Source organism: Larus michahellis, chromosome 1 (assembly GCF_964199755.1).
Source record: "Larus michahellis chromosome 1, bLarMic1.1, whole genome shotgun sequence".
NCBI classification, from domain to species: Eukaryota; Metazoa; Chordata; class Aves; order Charadriiformes; family Laridae; genus Larus; species Larus michahellis.
In genome coordinates this window covers 50,769,926-50,784,522 of record NC_133896.1, presented here as the reverse complement: position 1 = coordinate 50,784,522, position 14,597 = coordinate 50,769,926, and the positions used below count along the sequence as shown (strand labels likewise).

Genomic DNA, 14,597 nt, shown 5'->3' with positions numbered 1-14,597 from the left:
AAAACCGGGTCTAAACCCAACACTCAGCACAGCAGCCCGTGAGGGAGCAGTAGCTGCAGCTGCCAAAATGTTGTACAATCTGTCCTGCAGTCCTTTTCTTCCTGCCATTGCCATGGTATAGAAGCACTTCGTCCTATTTTCATACATTTCTTTCAAAGCCGGTACTACACACTCACATTTGAGCTCCAGAATCTCATTTCTGTGCTTGGTGTGTAGTGATGGGCTGCCCTTTATGTCTCTGCATTGCTCAGCACATTGCCACTGCAGCACATCACAAACGTTTACCGTGTTGTACATTTGCCACCCAGAGCACCCAGATAAACGCCACTCTAGTGTCATCTTGGGCCTCCAGCCAAGGTGCAACACCAAAAAGCTTCAATTGACCGGCTGCCATTGGAAAGCAAGTAGGTGCTTTGGTAGCTCACAGAGGAGCACCCAGAAAGGACAGGGTCCATGGACGTGAGTGCACAGCCCTTGTAGAAATGACCAACGCTTACAACACATCGCTTTGTAGCTTTTATTAAAAGGTATAGCCAACTGCATTCTTGTTTTTAATTGCCATTTGAATTGCCTATGAGCTTGCTGCTGTACTTTTCAAAATAGCTTTTGTAGATTTCATATTCTTGCCTCACCATGGTGTTGCCACTGCCATTAAATTTTCCATTAGGAAAAAAAAATGTGCGAAAGCATTGTCTAAAACATAAAAAACCTCCAACCCCAATAGGGTTGGGTGTAAAACTCAGCTGAAACCCAACCGAAACGGGACCCTCTGAAACTCTCTGAGCAGTGGGTTTAGCTCACTGACTGCAGGAGAATAGAAGAGCTTTAAGTGCTTGATATTTCCCCTGAAGGGGCTGAGGAATGCCAGAAATACCCACCGCATCTAGTCAGAAAAGAGAGCATTTGGCTACATGTGTCAGGTGTAAAACACTTCACAGACTTCAGGAGAAAGGTATGCGAGTCTCGGTGAGCGCCGTTGAAAACTATGCTATTAAAGGAGGTCACTGCCTGCAGCTAGTTATGCAGTTTGTGGAGAGGCTTTCTAATCTTTTAATTTTATATAATTATATTTGTTTGGGAATCGAAAGGGCGGGGAAAATTTGGGGATTACTTTGGCAAGGATTTTGGAATCGTAGTCGCCTCTAAGTTAACTGCCAATATTAATCTATCCTTTAATATTTTGAAACGACACTCCAGGTATGTCAAATCCTTGAAACCACAAAAATGTTGTCAGAGCAAAATTAAATATACGTATGCAGCGATAAGTATTTTAAGAGAAAGAAAGGTTGTGTTGCATGCAATGGCTTTGCTGCTCTATTGCCTTCACAGCTGCAAGATAAAAATATTCATATTAGAATTTGGTGAAAATTTTCTCTCCGAATGAAATTTTTATGTAAATGGAGTTTTAGACAAAGGTCTGTCAGCAGGGATTCCTTTGCTATAATGCACAAGGCTGACCGTAACACGTCCTGGTCAGAGAGCCAAACCCTGAGGGAAGGAGAGCACGAGTCACCCGGCTACTGGTCCTGCGGGGCACCGCATTGCCAGCTGGCCAGGCCAGATGGCCAGAGGTTTCACTCACGCTTTTGATAACTGTATTTCTGATCTTTGAAAAGATTAACATCTTTGGGGGAAAAAAGATCGTAGTCTTGCAACAGACACAAATTCCATTTACGCAAAAGAAAAATCCTAAGAAGTAGGTAAGGAAAATTTCACACCGCCTATTTTAGGGCATCCTTCCTGATGTGTGAGAATGACCATTTCTCCCAGAGTGTCCCAGTATGCTTCCAGGGCATCGTTCTGCTGCAACGGGCTGTTGGGGGGGGAGGAAAAAAGAGCAGCCGGTGTTTCTGACATGCACTCTGCAAACCCGTGTCCCGAAGTATAAATCTCTGCATCTCTGAGCCATCCGTGGCCTCGTTCATTTCGTAATGTTTTGAAATGATGGCTTTAGAAGAAAATCAGACAAGAGGCAGAGGGGTACCTTTTGCTCAGCCTCCATTTTAATTAAAATAACCATTCTGAGGGGTTTTTTAACCTCCTGGCAGCAAGGCAGCTGTTACTACTTTAGAAAGCAGTTGCGCTCTGATCCATTTTTTGCAAGGAAGCACCTCGACCCTGATTCCACAACTACTTAAACATCTACCACAGAGCCAGGCACATCCCTGGGTACTTGGCTGGATTGGAGTCCAGATGCTATAGGGATAGTAATAAAGGCCTGTTTGGCAAAACATAATGTGAAACCAGGGTAAGTTGACTAATTAAGATACTTCACAAAAGTTAAAGTTTCTAAAGGGCAATTCTGGTCAGATTTGTATAAGCAAGAGGGAAAAAAAGCCCAGAAACATCATTGTCCCTAGGCAGAGCGGTGGTTTTGCAGGCATCTCCTGCGCCTTCGTCCCGTAGAGCTTTTGCACTCACACACTCTTCCCCCACAATGTCCCCCGCAGCCTGCTCCTGCCACCCCCTGGGATCGGCCACGCTCCCCCTGGGCCCCCGCACCTTCTGCGACCCCAGCACCGGTGACTGTCCCTGCAAGCCTGGCGTGGCAGGGCCCCGCTGCGACCACTGCCTCCCCGGCTACTGGGGCTTCGGTGCCTACGGCTGCCGCCCCTGCGACTGCGCCCGCAGCTGCGACCCCCGCACCGGCGACTGCCACAGCAGCAGGTGAGTTGGGGGCGTCCCAGCCACCCCCCTCCAGTCTCAGCAATCCCCCCGTGACCTCCATCCCAGGGAAGGCACTGCTCCGACCCGATTGATGCGTGGCAAGTGGTCTGAAAAATATCCATTGTATAAAATATTTGAGGTTTGGTAGGGTCAGGAATTGGGGATGGGGCGGGAGCTGAGGCTGCAGTTCACCTGGGTGCCTGGCACACCGTGGCAGGGCGCCAGCCAGGTGGGATTATTGGCTCTTGGTGCTGATGTTAATGCGTGGGAGAGTTCCCACAACCTTCATCATTGCTTCCTTCCTCTCCATGAGCAAAATGTGAGTCTCGGGGAGATCCGAGTGAGAGGAGACCAAAGGGTTAATCTTGTTGCTGTTGCAACTCAGCTTGCATTGACTGCGCTGGACTTAGAGTCAGTCTCTGACTTTTAGAAGACAGCACATTTTAATAATACCCCACTCTCTGGATCTTATGTGTTGCTTTTTTTTTTACCATGCTGGGGATATTTATAGCATATAGAATCATGGAATGGTTCAGGTCAGAAGGGACCTTAAAGATCATCTAGTTCCAACCCCCCTGCCATATATAAATCCCTATAATGCATTTTAAACCTGAAATGGATTCATGACCCACTCTGGCAACAGTCAACCTGTTTGTTCACGTTCCAAAACTGACCCTTGCGTTTAACACCACCAAGATGTCCAGTCACATTGTGCCCAGAGGATGGGTTGGCTGTGGCCCAGCTTTCTGCCAGCTCCAGGAGGAAGGCTGACCATCTCTCTTTCCCCCCAACAGCTCGGATGTGACCTGGCACAACGAAGCACCTCCTTTCCAGGCAGTGCTCAACGAGAGCGAGCCTGCTTGGGACTGGGAGGACGAGCAGGGCTTCTCGGCGCTCCGGCACTCCGGTAGGACGATGGCTTCTCATGTGTTTCCCTGCCCCATCCCTCCTGCCAGCAGCCAGTGTGGATACAGTCTTCTGCACTGCCTTGTAATTAGTGCCCTGGCAGTTGCAGGAGGGAAAGGACGTTCCCCCGTTAATGTCCCGTGTGACCACCTCCTTCCCCTCCACGAGCCGGAGGAGCCGTACAGCTCATCCCACCAATGTGAGGACGGGCAAACTCCGTAGGGAGATGCTCCGTGCTGCAAGCCGGCACCCAGCCTTTAGCTGTCGGTGAGGCAAGAGTTGCCTGCCTGAGTTTGCAGCCCCAGCTCTGAATTTCAAGGCTGAACACTCTCTTTATTTTCATGATTTAAATGTGGTTTTGTATTCACTAGAACTCCTACATGTTGGACAAACTAGCAACGTTATTTAGAGGGTGGCTTTTGCCACTTCACAGGCAGGGAATTGGAAATTTCCAAATTTCCCCGATACCCACAACAATTTTTGGCATCAGTTGCAGCTTATGATGCAATTCGAGATTGCCTCGCATTTCAGCCATGGTTGTTTGTTATTTCCCCCCCGCTAGTCTGGAGGCGGCGGGTGCTGCGTGAGGATGCTGCGAGGCAGTTTGTCCCCGCGGCGCAGCGTCAGCCCGTCCTCCCTTGCAATGGCTGCATGCAAGCAGGCAGGCGTCATTTCCTGCGCTTTCAGAAAGCGGCATAATAAAATCGCAAAGATACAATAATTGAGTTAATTGAGGGGAAAGCTCCGTCGTTTGTCTGGACAACTTCATTTTAAACGTAAATAAGTATATCATGTTATTCTTTGTTCTAAGATCACGGAAGTCATTAATCTGCCTTAACCTCTGCAACATTTCCTTTTAAAATTTTGTCTGGGACATTACGGTGTGGAAAATACCGCGGGCAAAGACACGCGTGTTATTTGCATCCCGAGGCAAAATAATAAGGCCTTTGTTTCCCTTCGCTTCAAATTGTAAACAAGGAATAACTGCCCTTGGACTAAGATTGCATATTCAGCCTGGATCTGAAAATAGAGGGTTTTTTTGCATGGGGCTTTTGGACCACATGAAAACCTCTGGCAGGTTCCAGGCTCTCCGCACGCAGGCTCCCGTCTTTTAAGCACAATCCACACCTGTTTGCTTCCTTCTGTTTCCCCAGGTAAATGCGAATGTAAAGAGCAAGTTTTAGGGAATCCCAAGGTCTTCTGCGGGATGAAGTACACCTACGGTGAGTTTCGGGTGAGGTGGCAGGGGCGTAAAGGGAGGTGCTGCGAGGCAGCGCAAGAGCGCAAAGCGTGGGAGGTGCTGCTGTGTGCACTGCTCCATCGCTGCAAACCCAGGGGCTACTTAGCCTGGGCACGGGTCTTTGACCTTTCCAAAATATATAGGTAACGTGGTGCCAAGTCAAGGTGGGTGAAGCGTCTTGCTCTGTTACCCACCTCTCTTGCTACCAAAATACTCTTGTGCCGAAATCATTGGGAGGACAAGAGCTGGAAGGGTCCCTAAGAGGTTGTCTAGGTCCCAGACAGAGTGGAAAGCACCATTAACAAAAACAGGTCACTAAAACTCTATCTGTGGACCAGATGTCCCAAGAATGGTCTAGAAATCGCTAAATCTGAATTACACTGCAGGTAAGGAGGGACAGTGACCACCACACAAGCCAGGACATGGAGGAAGTGTCTCTGGCAGCTACTGAAGCCTTCCCCCTGTCAACAAAGTTCAGCTGTTGCAATGGGGGGATGTATATTGTCTATGTGCCTTTTGGGTTTAAATGAATGAGAGGAGGCGCTTTGTTTCCCAAGACCTCTCCGGTGTGTGCCAGTGAACCGCCTCCTTCATACCACAGCAGAGCAAGGAATGCTCTGTGGAGCACTCCCTTCCTTCACAGTCTTCCAGGGGTCTCTTGCACCTGCTTCGTCTCGCACTGAAGTTGAAAATGCACAGAGAGATAACCCCTACCTCTGCAGGCGGTGGAGCGACCCACAAAGGGAAGTTCAAGGTGCCGCCAGCTGTTGAAATATAGCCCTGGCTTAGCGATATTAGGAAAAAATCTGATTCTGCTTTGCTTTGCTCCCTGGCTGCGATAGCGACCATGTTTAATCTTGCAAAAGATAAGAAATAAAAAAAAAAAAAAAAAGTCACAAAACCCCCAAGTTCATAAATCTTATCTAAAGTGCACTCAGGCTTCCCACCCTTTCATCACTCAACATGCAAAGGTGTCAGCTAAACTGGAGAGACAGGTGAATTATGGGGCTCATCATGAGCTTCAGGAGACCTCCTACTGTAGGAGGAGAGCTTTCCCTGAGCTTCCTAATGTTCAGCACTGAATAAAGCACCACCATACGGTGATACCTACACGGCATCGGCACAGTCGGGGGGAGGCTCATGTGTGGGACCTGAGCCCTAAGCCTCAAAAAATGACCTGAAAATCAGGTCATTGGACCTCTTCTACTGAGGTCCAGCGTGGCAGGTCTAGGGGCTGTGGCCAAACCAACCAGCAGCGTTCCTGCCCAGGGGTATGGAAACGTATGTGCTCCCCCGGCAGCTGCGCTGACCCCGGGCTCCCGGGCAAGGAGCATTGGGCTGACTCTACTGTAACGAAGTAATTGTCCTTAATGCTTTGCCCAGACACCTGCATTAGACCAAAAAAAACGGAAGCAAACAAAAAAGACTTGTAAGTAGTTGATATATTCCTGGGTTTGAATTTGTGTCTTCCCAGTGATCAAGACAAAGATCTTGTCAGCTCATGACAAAGGCTCCCATGCAGAAGTCAATGTGAAGATCAAGAAAGTCTTGAAATCTACAAAGCTGAAGATCCTCCGGGGCAAGAGGACACTCTACCCTGAATCCTGGACTAACAGAGGCTGCACTTGTCCCATCCTCAATCCCGGTAGGTTTGAATCCCTGAGCGGTACATCTCCACCACATTTACACAGATTTCATTCCCACCCCTTGATCCCCTCATGCCAATGAGCTGAGATTACAGCCCAGTGTTGATTAAATTACTAGCTGTTACTTCATTTGTATTCCAACAGCAATCTTCATCAAATTTGGATTTTTTTAGATAAAGACTTGGTTCATTCTATAGACTTTCAAACATAGGATTCTCTTTTTGAAGCTTAATGACAGTCTTACATCTTTACCAGTCTTAGTCTGTTCCCAGGCAGAGGTCACACCATGGCCACGTTACGTATCTTTTCAAAACTAATGCTAATTTGAATCCATAAAAATGCATTTAAATCTAATTTGAGTCATGATATTGTACTGGAGTTCTAATCTACACTCAAGGGAAGATGTCTCTTTGAAAGTAATACTAATTTGCATCTACAAGATTTGGAAGAGATTCCCTTATGCAGTGAGAGGGTGGTTTTGGCTTCACAGTTTTTTCTCATCTTTGACTGAAATGGAGTATAACCAGTGGTGGCTAAACTGCACATGCAGTCTCTGGTGCGGACGAGGAGGTGCAGAATCGGGTTTCTTCAATAGAACAAAACTAAGCTCCAGCTGACACACCTTTCTTTACAAGTCCGAGATAAACCGACAGTTACCAACTCATTCAGACAAAGGGTTTTCTTTTCGTGAGGCGCACACTTCACTTGGAAATCACCGATCGAAACGTCGCCTTCGGTGCTGAGAGGTCCCTTACGTGTGCAGCACTAGGAACTTACTTGGGGGGAAAGGGCTGTCTGTGAGGCTGGATCACAAACAAGAAAGGTTACTCATTGATGAGGTGTTTGCAGTCTTCTTTCATCTCCACCGGAGGGACTGTCTTTGGCTTTGAAGGCAAGCTGCCGTGATAGCACAGCTGTAGTCAGGAAGCCTTGTCAGGTGCAAGGGTCGGATGAATCAGCAGCATTAGGCAGGACTTTACTGTTTAAGCACAGTAAGACTTTGGATATTGGTAAAGCACCATAACTCTATAATTAAATAGATACAGCTGGTTTATTTTTCCATACGCAATGCAAGCGCAAGCAAGAAAGTCTTAATATGAACCTGGAGGAATGCTGTGGAAGCTGTCAGACATTGATTGTGCAGGGCAGCCCCGCACCTGATTCAGAGGAGCTTCACTGATTTTCCCCAGCAGAGGAAAAGACAGCAGTAATCACAGAAGATCCCTTGGACATCAGTGGAAGGGTGGAAGTGCAATTGTCTTTAGGGACAATCCAGGCATCTGACCCATCAGGTGTTACCCCCTTGCCAGCTCTCATGATTTACACTGCAAAGCTTAGTGTTTTCTTGAAATGCAGCTGCTGGAGTCTCATGAGTATAAATTAATCTCAGCTTTCATGTTGGAAAGAAGTTGTGAAGTTTGGTCCTAACAAGAAACTTGAAAACATCATCTGAGTTCATCTTTAAGATTCAGTCATTTCAAAGCGGAAAAAAAAAAAGATCACAAATGTTTTTTAAGATTTCATTTTCTTTAGCTACCACATTCATTTCTGGATGGTCAGCGATAGTATACTAGCAGATTAAACCCTCTCTCTGAGTAAGAGCTTCTGGCCTCCAGATGAATAAACCAACAGCAGCCCGATAAAAAGCCAAGCTGACATAAAACAATTTCCTGACATACAGCTATAATGGAAACTCCATTTATCAAATCTCCACGGGCTGTTTTCAGATGATGAATGTGCTTATGTTCCCGTGAGAGGATATTCACTACCCTTGCACACCTTCCCCTGTGCATGCACCCACAGAGGCAAGCTGGACTTCTGGGGGGACACTGAGCTGAAAGGTTTAAAGGACTCAGAAGCCCCTTCCCCTCCTCGTCTCTGCCAAGCACAGACACAAATACGCAGAGAGCTGCCTGCCAGCGATGCAGGGCAAAACTCACAGCCTCAAGTCCTGGCTTGTGGCATCTCGGTCATTTGATTCCTTTTGTTGTTACCTTTCTGTAACGTCTGGTTGAAAACCTAGAAAGCCCTACTGCATCAGCAACCACAGCAATATCTGCCTGCTCTCTGAGGGTGCATGCCACATTCCTCTCTCAAGGGAGATAGATTTGGGAACCCCTGAAGAGTGATGTTTATGACATTGGCTTGACATGACCAAAACAAATGTCTTACAACGGGTGATACTGCCATACACATATCCTGTGTTTACTTGGCAGAAGAGAGGATGTGTGTGCCCAAAAACTCAGATGAAGTAGATAACAAATTGTACTGAATTAAAGAAAAACATGCTTGACCTTTAACTAGGGGACACTCTCCTTTTATTCTGAACCATAAAATGAAAATCCAAGCAAACATGAGCAGACTCCCTGCTGTGGCCGGGACACAGAGGGGTGACTGAGAGTGCTGGGGGAGACCCATCACCCCCAGGCTTCTTTGTACCACCATGTGGTGCTCCCTGGACCAGCGCAGGGAGGAGGGTGTACAGGGAAGGTCTTATGCTTGCCGTACCCTAAGCGTGCTGCAGCAGGATGCTGGCCCTGGCAGGGAGCTCCTCCTGCTACGGGAGGAATTATTCTCCATCTTATACCAATTTATGTAATGTTTGTGGCCCATTTAGGCTGTTGGGGTCACAGAATCACAGAATCACAGAAACTTCAGAGTTGGAGGGGACCTCTAGAGATCATCTAGTCTAACTCCCCTGCTAGAGCAGGATTGCCTAGAGCACATTACTCAGGACTGCATCCAGGCGGGTCTTGAAAATCTCCAGAGAAGGGGACTTCACAGCCTCCCTGGGCAGCCTGTTCCAGTGCTCTGTCACCCTCACTGTAAAGAAGTTTTTCCGTGTATTTGAACGGAACTTCCTATGTTCCAACTTGTGCCCATTGCCCCTCGTCCTGTCACTGGGAACCAATGAAAAGTGTCTGGCACCATCCTCCTTCAGCCCACCCTTTAGATACTTGTATGCCATAATAAGGTCTCCCCTCAGCCTTCTCTTCTCCAGGCTAAAGAGTCCCAGCTCTCTCAGCCTTTCCTCATAAGGGAGGTGCTCCAGTCCCATAATCATCTTGGTTGACCTACGCTGGACCTGCTCCAGTAGTTCCCTGTCCCTCTTGAACTGGGGAGCCCAAAACTGGATGCAGTATTCCAGTTGTGGCCTCACCAGTGCAGAGTAGAGGGGGAGAATGACCTCCTTTGACCTACTGGCCACACTCTTCCCTATGCAGCCCAGGATTCCATTGGCCTTTTTGGCAACAAGGGCACACTGCTGGCTCATGGATAATTTACTGTCTACCAGGACCCCCAGATCCTTCTCCTCAGAACTACTTCCCAGCAGGTCCACCCCTAATCTATACTGGTACTTAGCATTCTTCCTCCCCAGGTGGAGGACCTTGCACTTGCTTTTGTTGAACCTCATTAGGTTCTTCTCTGCCCAGCTCTCCAGCCTGTCCAGGTCACACTGGATGGCAGCACGGCCCTCTGGAGTGTCGGCCACCCCTCCCAGCTTGGTATCATCAGCAAACTTGCTGAGGATACACTCTGTCCCATCATCCAAGTCATTAATGAATATACTGAACAAAATTGGACCGAGTATTGCCCCTGAGGGACACCACTCGTTACAGGCCTCCAACTAGACTCTGTGCCGCTGATCACAACCCTCTGAGTTCTGTCACACAGCCAGCTCTCGATCCACCTCACCGTCACCTCATCTAGCCCATACTTCCTCAGCTTCCTAATGAGGATGTTGTGGGAGACACTGTCAAAAACCTTGCTAAAGTCAAGGTAGATGACATCTACAGCTCTCCCCTCATCCAGCCAACCCGTTATAACATCATAGAAAGCTATCAGATTGGTCAGGCATGATTTGCCCTTGGTAAATCCATGTTGACCACTTCCAATAACTTCCTGTTCCTCTACGTGTTTGGAGATGACATCCAGAATGAGTCGCTCCATTACCTTCCCAGGGACAGAGGTGAGACTAACCGGCCTGTAGTTCCCTGGCTCCTCCTTCTTGCCTTTTTTGAAGATTGGAGTGATGTCAGCCTTCCCCCAGTCCTCAGGCACCTCTCCTGTTCCCCATGACCTTTCAAAGACGATGGAGAGTGGTCTAGCGATAACATCTGCCAGCTCTCTCAGCACTCGCGGGTGCACCCCATCAGGGCCCATGGATTTATGAATGTCCAGCTTGGCCAAGTGGTCTCTGACCCGGTCCTCCTCAACTAAGGGAAAATCTTCCTCTCTCCAGACCTTCCCCCTTGCCTCCAGGGTATGGGATTCGTGAGAGGCAGCTTTAGCAGTGAAGACCGAAGAAAAGAAGGCATTCAGTAGCTCTGCCTTCTCTGTGTCTTCCACCACTAGGGCACCCATCTCATTCATCAGTAGGCCTACATTTTCCCTAGTCTTCCTTTTTCTATTGATATACTGAAAGAATCTCTTCTTATTGTCTTTAACTGCAGTGGCCAAGCTGAGTTCTGATTGAGCTTTGGCCCTTCTAATTTTCCCCCTATATAGCTTTGTTATATCTTGATAATCCTCATAAGTTGCCAATCCCTTTTTCCAGAGAATGTAAGCTTTCCTTTTTTTCCTGAGGTCCAGCCAAAGCTCTCTATTTAGCCAGGCTGGTCTTCTTCCCCGTCAGCTCGTTTTTCGAGACATGGGGATGGCCTTCTCCTGTGCTTCTAAGAGCACCTGCTTGAAGTATGACCAGCCTTCCTGGGCACCTTTGCTCTTCAACACTGCCTCCCAAGGGACACTCTCGACCATGCTCCTAAACAGGCTAAAGTCTGCCCTTCGGAAATCGGGTCTGTGGCAGTTTTTCTTTAGCTAATTCAAGCCAAAGGTCTCGCTCCATTCCCCCGCTTAGCAGTTATTGCCTGGCTCCAAGCACTCTTTGAGTCATCCCCCGAAAGCCAAGCTGAGATCTGGATGCCTGGGGCGAGCCCTGTGGTGGGGCGCTGCGGGACTGTGCTCCAACCCTTTCTGGCAGCTTCTGGACACCAGGCAAGGCTTCACCAGATGCTGCTGCTGTCATGTCTCTAAAACATCTGGCGGAGGCGGAAGTTGATGCAGCTCTTTTAAGTGTGACTGCCACCGCCTCGGGCTCTTCTGGGGTGCTCGCGCTGGCAAACCTAGTATTGCCTCTCGTCAGAGTCCGGCGTGCCTTTGCCTGCAAGGGGGCACTGGCCATTTTGAGCAAGACACCAGCACTGGGCCATCCTGCACTGTCATTGCTGGAACATGCTGAACTGACCCATTTCCAGGCCAAGGTATATTCAGGGAGGCATGAGGCAGGTGGCTGCCAAATGAAGGTAATAGCAGTTCACAAACAAAGTATAAAAACTTGTAGTGCAGCCCCAGACCTCAGCTTCCATTCATATTTAGAAGCCCCCCAAAGCAAAGTTTGTATGCTGCATGTCACTGACAGATAGGCCACAGAGATCATTTTTCCATAGATACAGATAGAGGTATAGATATACAGATATATGAGAGAATCAGTACGTATAAATATTTCTTCGTGTGTTTTTTTTAAATGCTACTAGATATCCAGGTTGAGTTTTCAGTGTCAATAGGCCTCTTGAGCATAGTGCTGTGCAGTTCCTGACCACTTTGCTGGTTTGCAGGCTTGGAGTACCTTGTGGCAGGACACGAGGACGTCCGAACGGGCAGACTCGTCGTCAACATGAAAAGTTTTGTCCATCAGTGGAAGTCGGCTCTCGGAAGAAAGGTCCTGGAGATTTTGAAAAGAGACTGCAACTAGAGGTGCGTGAGCGCCTAAGGGCATTTCTTTATGCACAAAATGCAACAGCCTTCACAGAGAGAAGACCTCTAGGATGAAAACTGGAATGTAAGAAAATAGTGCCAAAACCTGTAGCGAGGCATTCGGAGTTGTAAGCGCTGTCTGATTTAACCCTTCCTGGCCAATGTTCACTCACTCACCTGTAGCTTCCTTGCCAGGGGCTCACCTGAGCCCAGCTCATCACTACGTTGAGGGAAACAAGAGGAAGGGCAGACACTTGTCTTGCTCCAGTGAGATGTTGGAGCAACTCGAGTGAAATGATGAAGCCACTGGTTGCCCCAGACTAAATTGCCACCTTAGAGAGGGAAGGTATGCCTGTGAGCTACAGCTGAGAAGCAAAACACTGCTGCCAGTGCCACCAGCATGGATCCTGAGTGACTTCCAGAGGCTCCATGAGGATGCTGTGGGGAAGATGACGGCTGCAGCGGTGGGCAGGCACTGGTGGCAGCGACAACCGCGTTTTAGAAACACCCCCTCAGGTTAGGACATGGCACCTGTCAAAGAGAATCGAGCACCGCGTGCGTTTAACCTGGTCACCCCGCTGAAGGTTTCGGGGGCTACGTTCTCTGGTGGTGCTGGTGAGAACGGAGCTGCTGGAGTGAATCGAATCCCTCTGCCATGGCACAAGCGCGGCGCGAGGCAGAGGCCAGCTCTCCACCCACCACATGGCCACAGAGAAGAGCCGGCTCCGGAGGGTGCAGCATCTCTGAGCTTTTGTCCTTGAAGTGTTAAAAAAATGAACCTAGCCCTAGTGTAAATATTTCATCGTATAAAGCACTTTACTGCCTGCCACTTCACGGTGTGGGAAGACTGTTTGTGTTGGGGAAAGAAGAGGTTGAAGGCGGCACGTGAAAAAAAACCTCCCTGAAACAGAAGCACTCCTGAAGACACCCGCCCCCGGCTGAATGGCGTTAACGGTATAAAGGGAACGGCCAGCCTGGCACTGGCCACTCAGAGTATCTGAGGATACAATCTGAAAGATAAAAGTATTTGCACTGAAGTCCCAGCTTCAGACCAGCACTTGGACCCCGTGGGCAGGACTCCAGCGAGACTTCCCAAGCAGCATGAGAGGAAGAAGAGACTTTGAGACAAAAAAATGCAATTGCCAGAGGAGAAAAACTCTGCCTGCAGGAAAAGGAGTGGATGCGGAGAACGGAAAGGACTCGCATTCGCATATCACAACCCAGTGATTCATGGTGGGCCTGGAGTTTATTTTATTTTTATGTTAGTATTTAAAACCGAACATTTTATTTGTTTTCTTCTGTGTTATTGTTTGCAATATATACGGCCATTATACTTCCTTATTAACACCAGTATGGAATATAGCACAGTTTACTGCAGTTTTCAGCACTAAAATGTATCTTTTCTGTAAAGCATCTTTAAACCACATTGCATAGAGTGTATTTTGTTCATGAGTGTGAGGGGAAAAAAAAGAAAGACATACAACACCAGAAAAGTCACGAGTCTACCAATCCGCTTTACGTATGTATTTTTCTTTCAAGGTCCTGTGGACTCACAAAAAAAAAATGATACTATTTTGGTAATTTGTTTTTATATCTCATGTATGTAATAAATATAATATGATTTCAACATCATCATCTCCTGTTACTGTTTACGCCACTGGCAATGCAGTCTTCATGCCTGCACTAGGAGCACAGCGAAGATGGCGATGGGTAGGGAGAAGCTGCCATGGGGGATGTTTTCCTTTCTGGGGAGTAATATTGACCGTATGAAAAAAGCCAAGCAGTGCGGGCGGCTCACAGAAATCCCATTTCACCTCTATTTTGTGAGGCTTAATCACAGGCTCTTCTCAGAAGAAGGGGAATTGCACCTAAATGTTTTCAAAGCTGGCCAGATCCTTGCATCCACACAGGCCCGATGGTTGACCTGCACAGCAGTTACCCACAAAAAGCAAGCCGGGCGTGGTGGAAATTAGGCTTGCTCCCTACATTTGAAACATTGGAAACTGTAAAGGGCAGGGGGAAAAAAGGCTGTGGGAGTCGAGCACTGGGGCAAAAGGTCTATAAAAACACCACAGAGTGAAGTCAAGCATCAGAAATGAGCAGCCAGGGGGTCGAGGCGTAACCCGCAGCGTGGGCAGCAGCTCCCCGGGCAGGCGGTTAATGAGTGACCACTGGGGCAGCAGCCGGCTCCCCGGCAGAGGAGAAGAGGGCATTGAAAGTCTTCTCCTGTGGCAACACTTGGACACTTAAGAGCCTCCAGTATCTCCATTTCGATGTAAAACTTTGTGGTTTTACCTGCTTGACATAGAAAATATTTTATTTTAATGCCACCAAAACTACATTTGCCAGGGCGAGCTGGTTAACGTGGCATCGTGAAAGCT

The 14,597-nt window shown here is 48.1% G+C and overlaps 1 protein-coding gene across 1 annotated transcript in view; it reads left to right on the top strand.

Moving 5' to 3' along the window:
* The window catches only part of NTN4 (netrin 4), a 52,687-nt gene extending 38,842 nt beyond the window's left edge, over positions 1-13,845 (top strand). Inside the window, exons 6-10 of the mRNA XM_074575444.1 lie at positions 2,451-2,667; positions 3,462-3,574; positions 4,728-4,796; positions 6,288-6,458; positions 12,078-13,845. Of these exons, the coding sequence (XP_074431545.1) occupies positions 2,451-2,667; positions 3,462-3,574; positions 4,728-4,796; positions 6,288-6,458; positions 12,078-12,214 (707 nt within the window). The 3' untranslated portion in view covers positions 12,215-13,845. The remainder of the gene's footprint in view (positions 1-2,450; positions 2,668-3,461; positions 3,575-4,727; positions 4,797-6,287; positions 6,459-12,077) is intronic.
* The last annotated feature ends 752 nt before the right edge of the window (positions 13,846-14,597 follow it).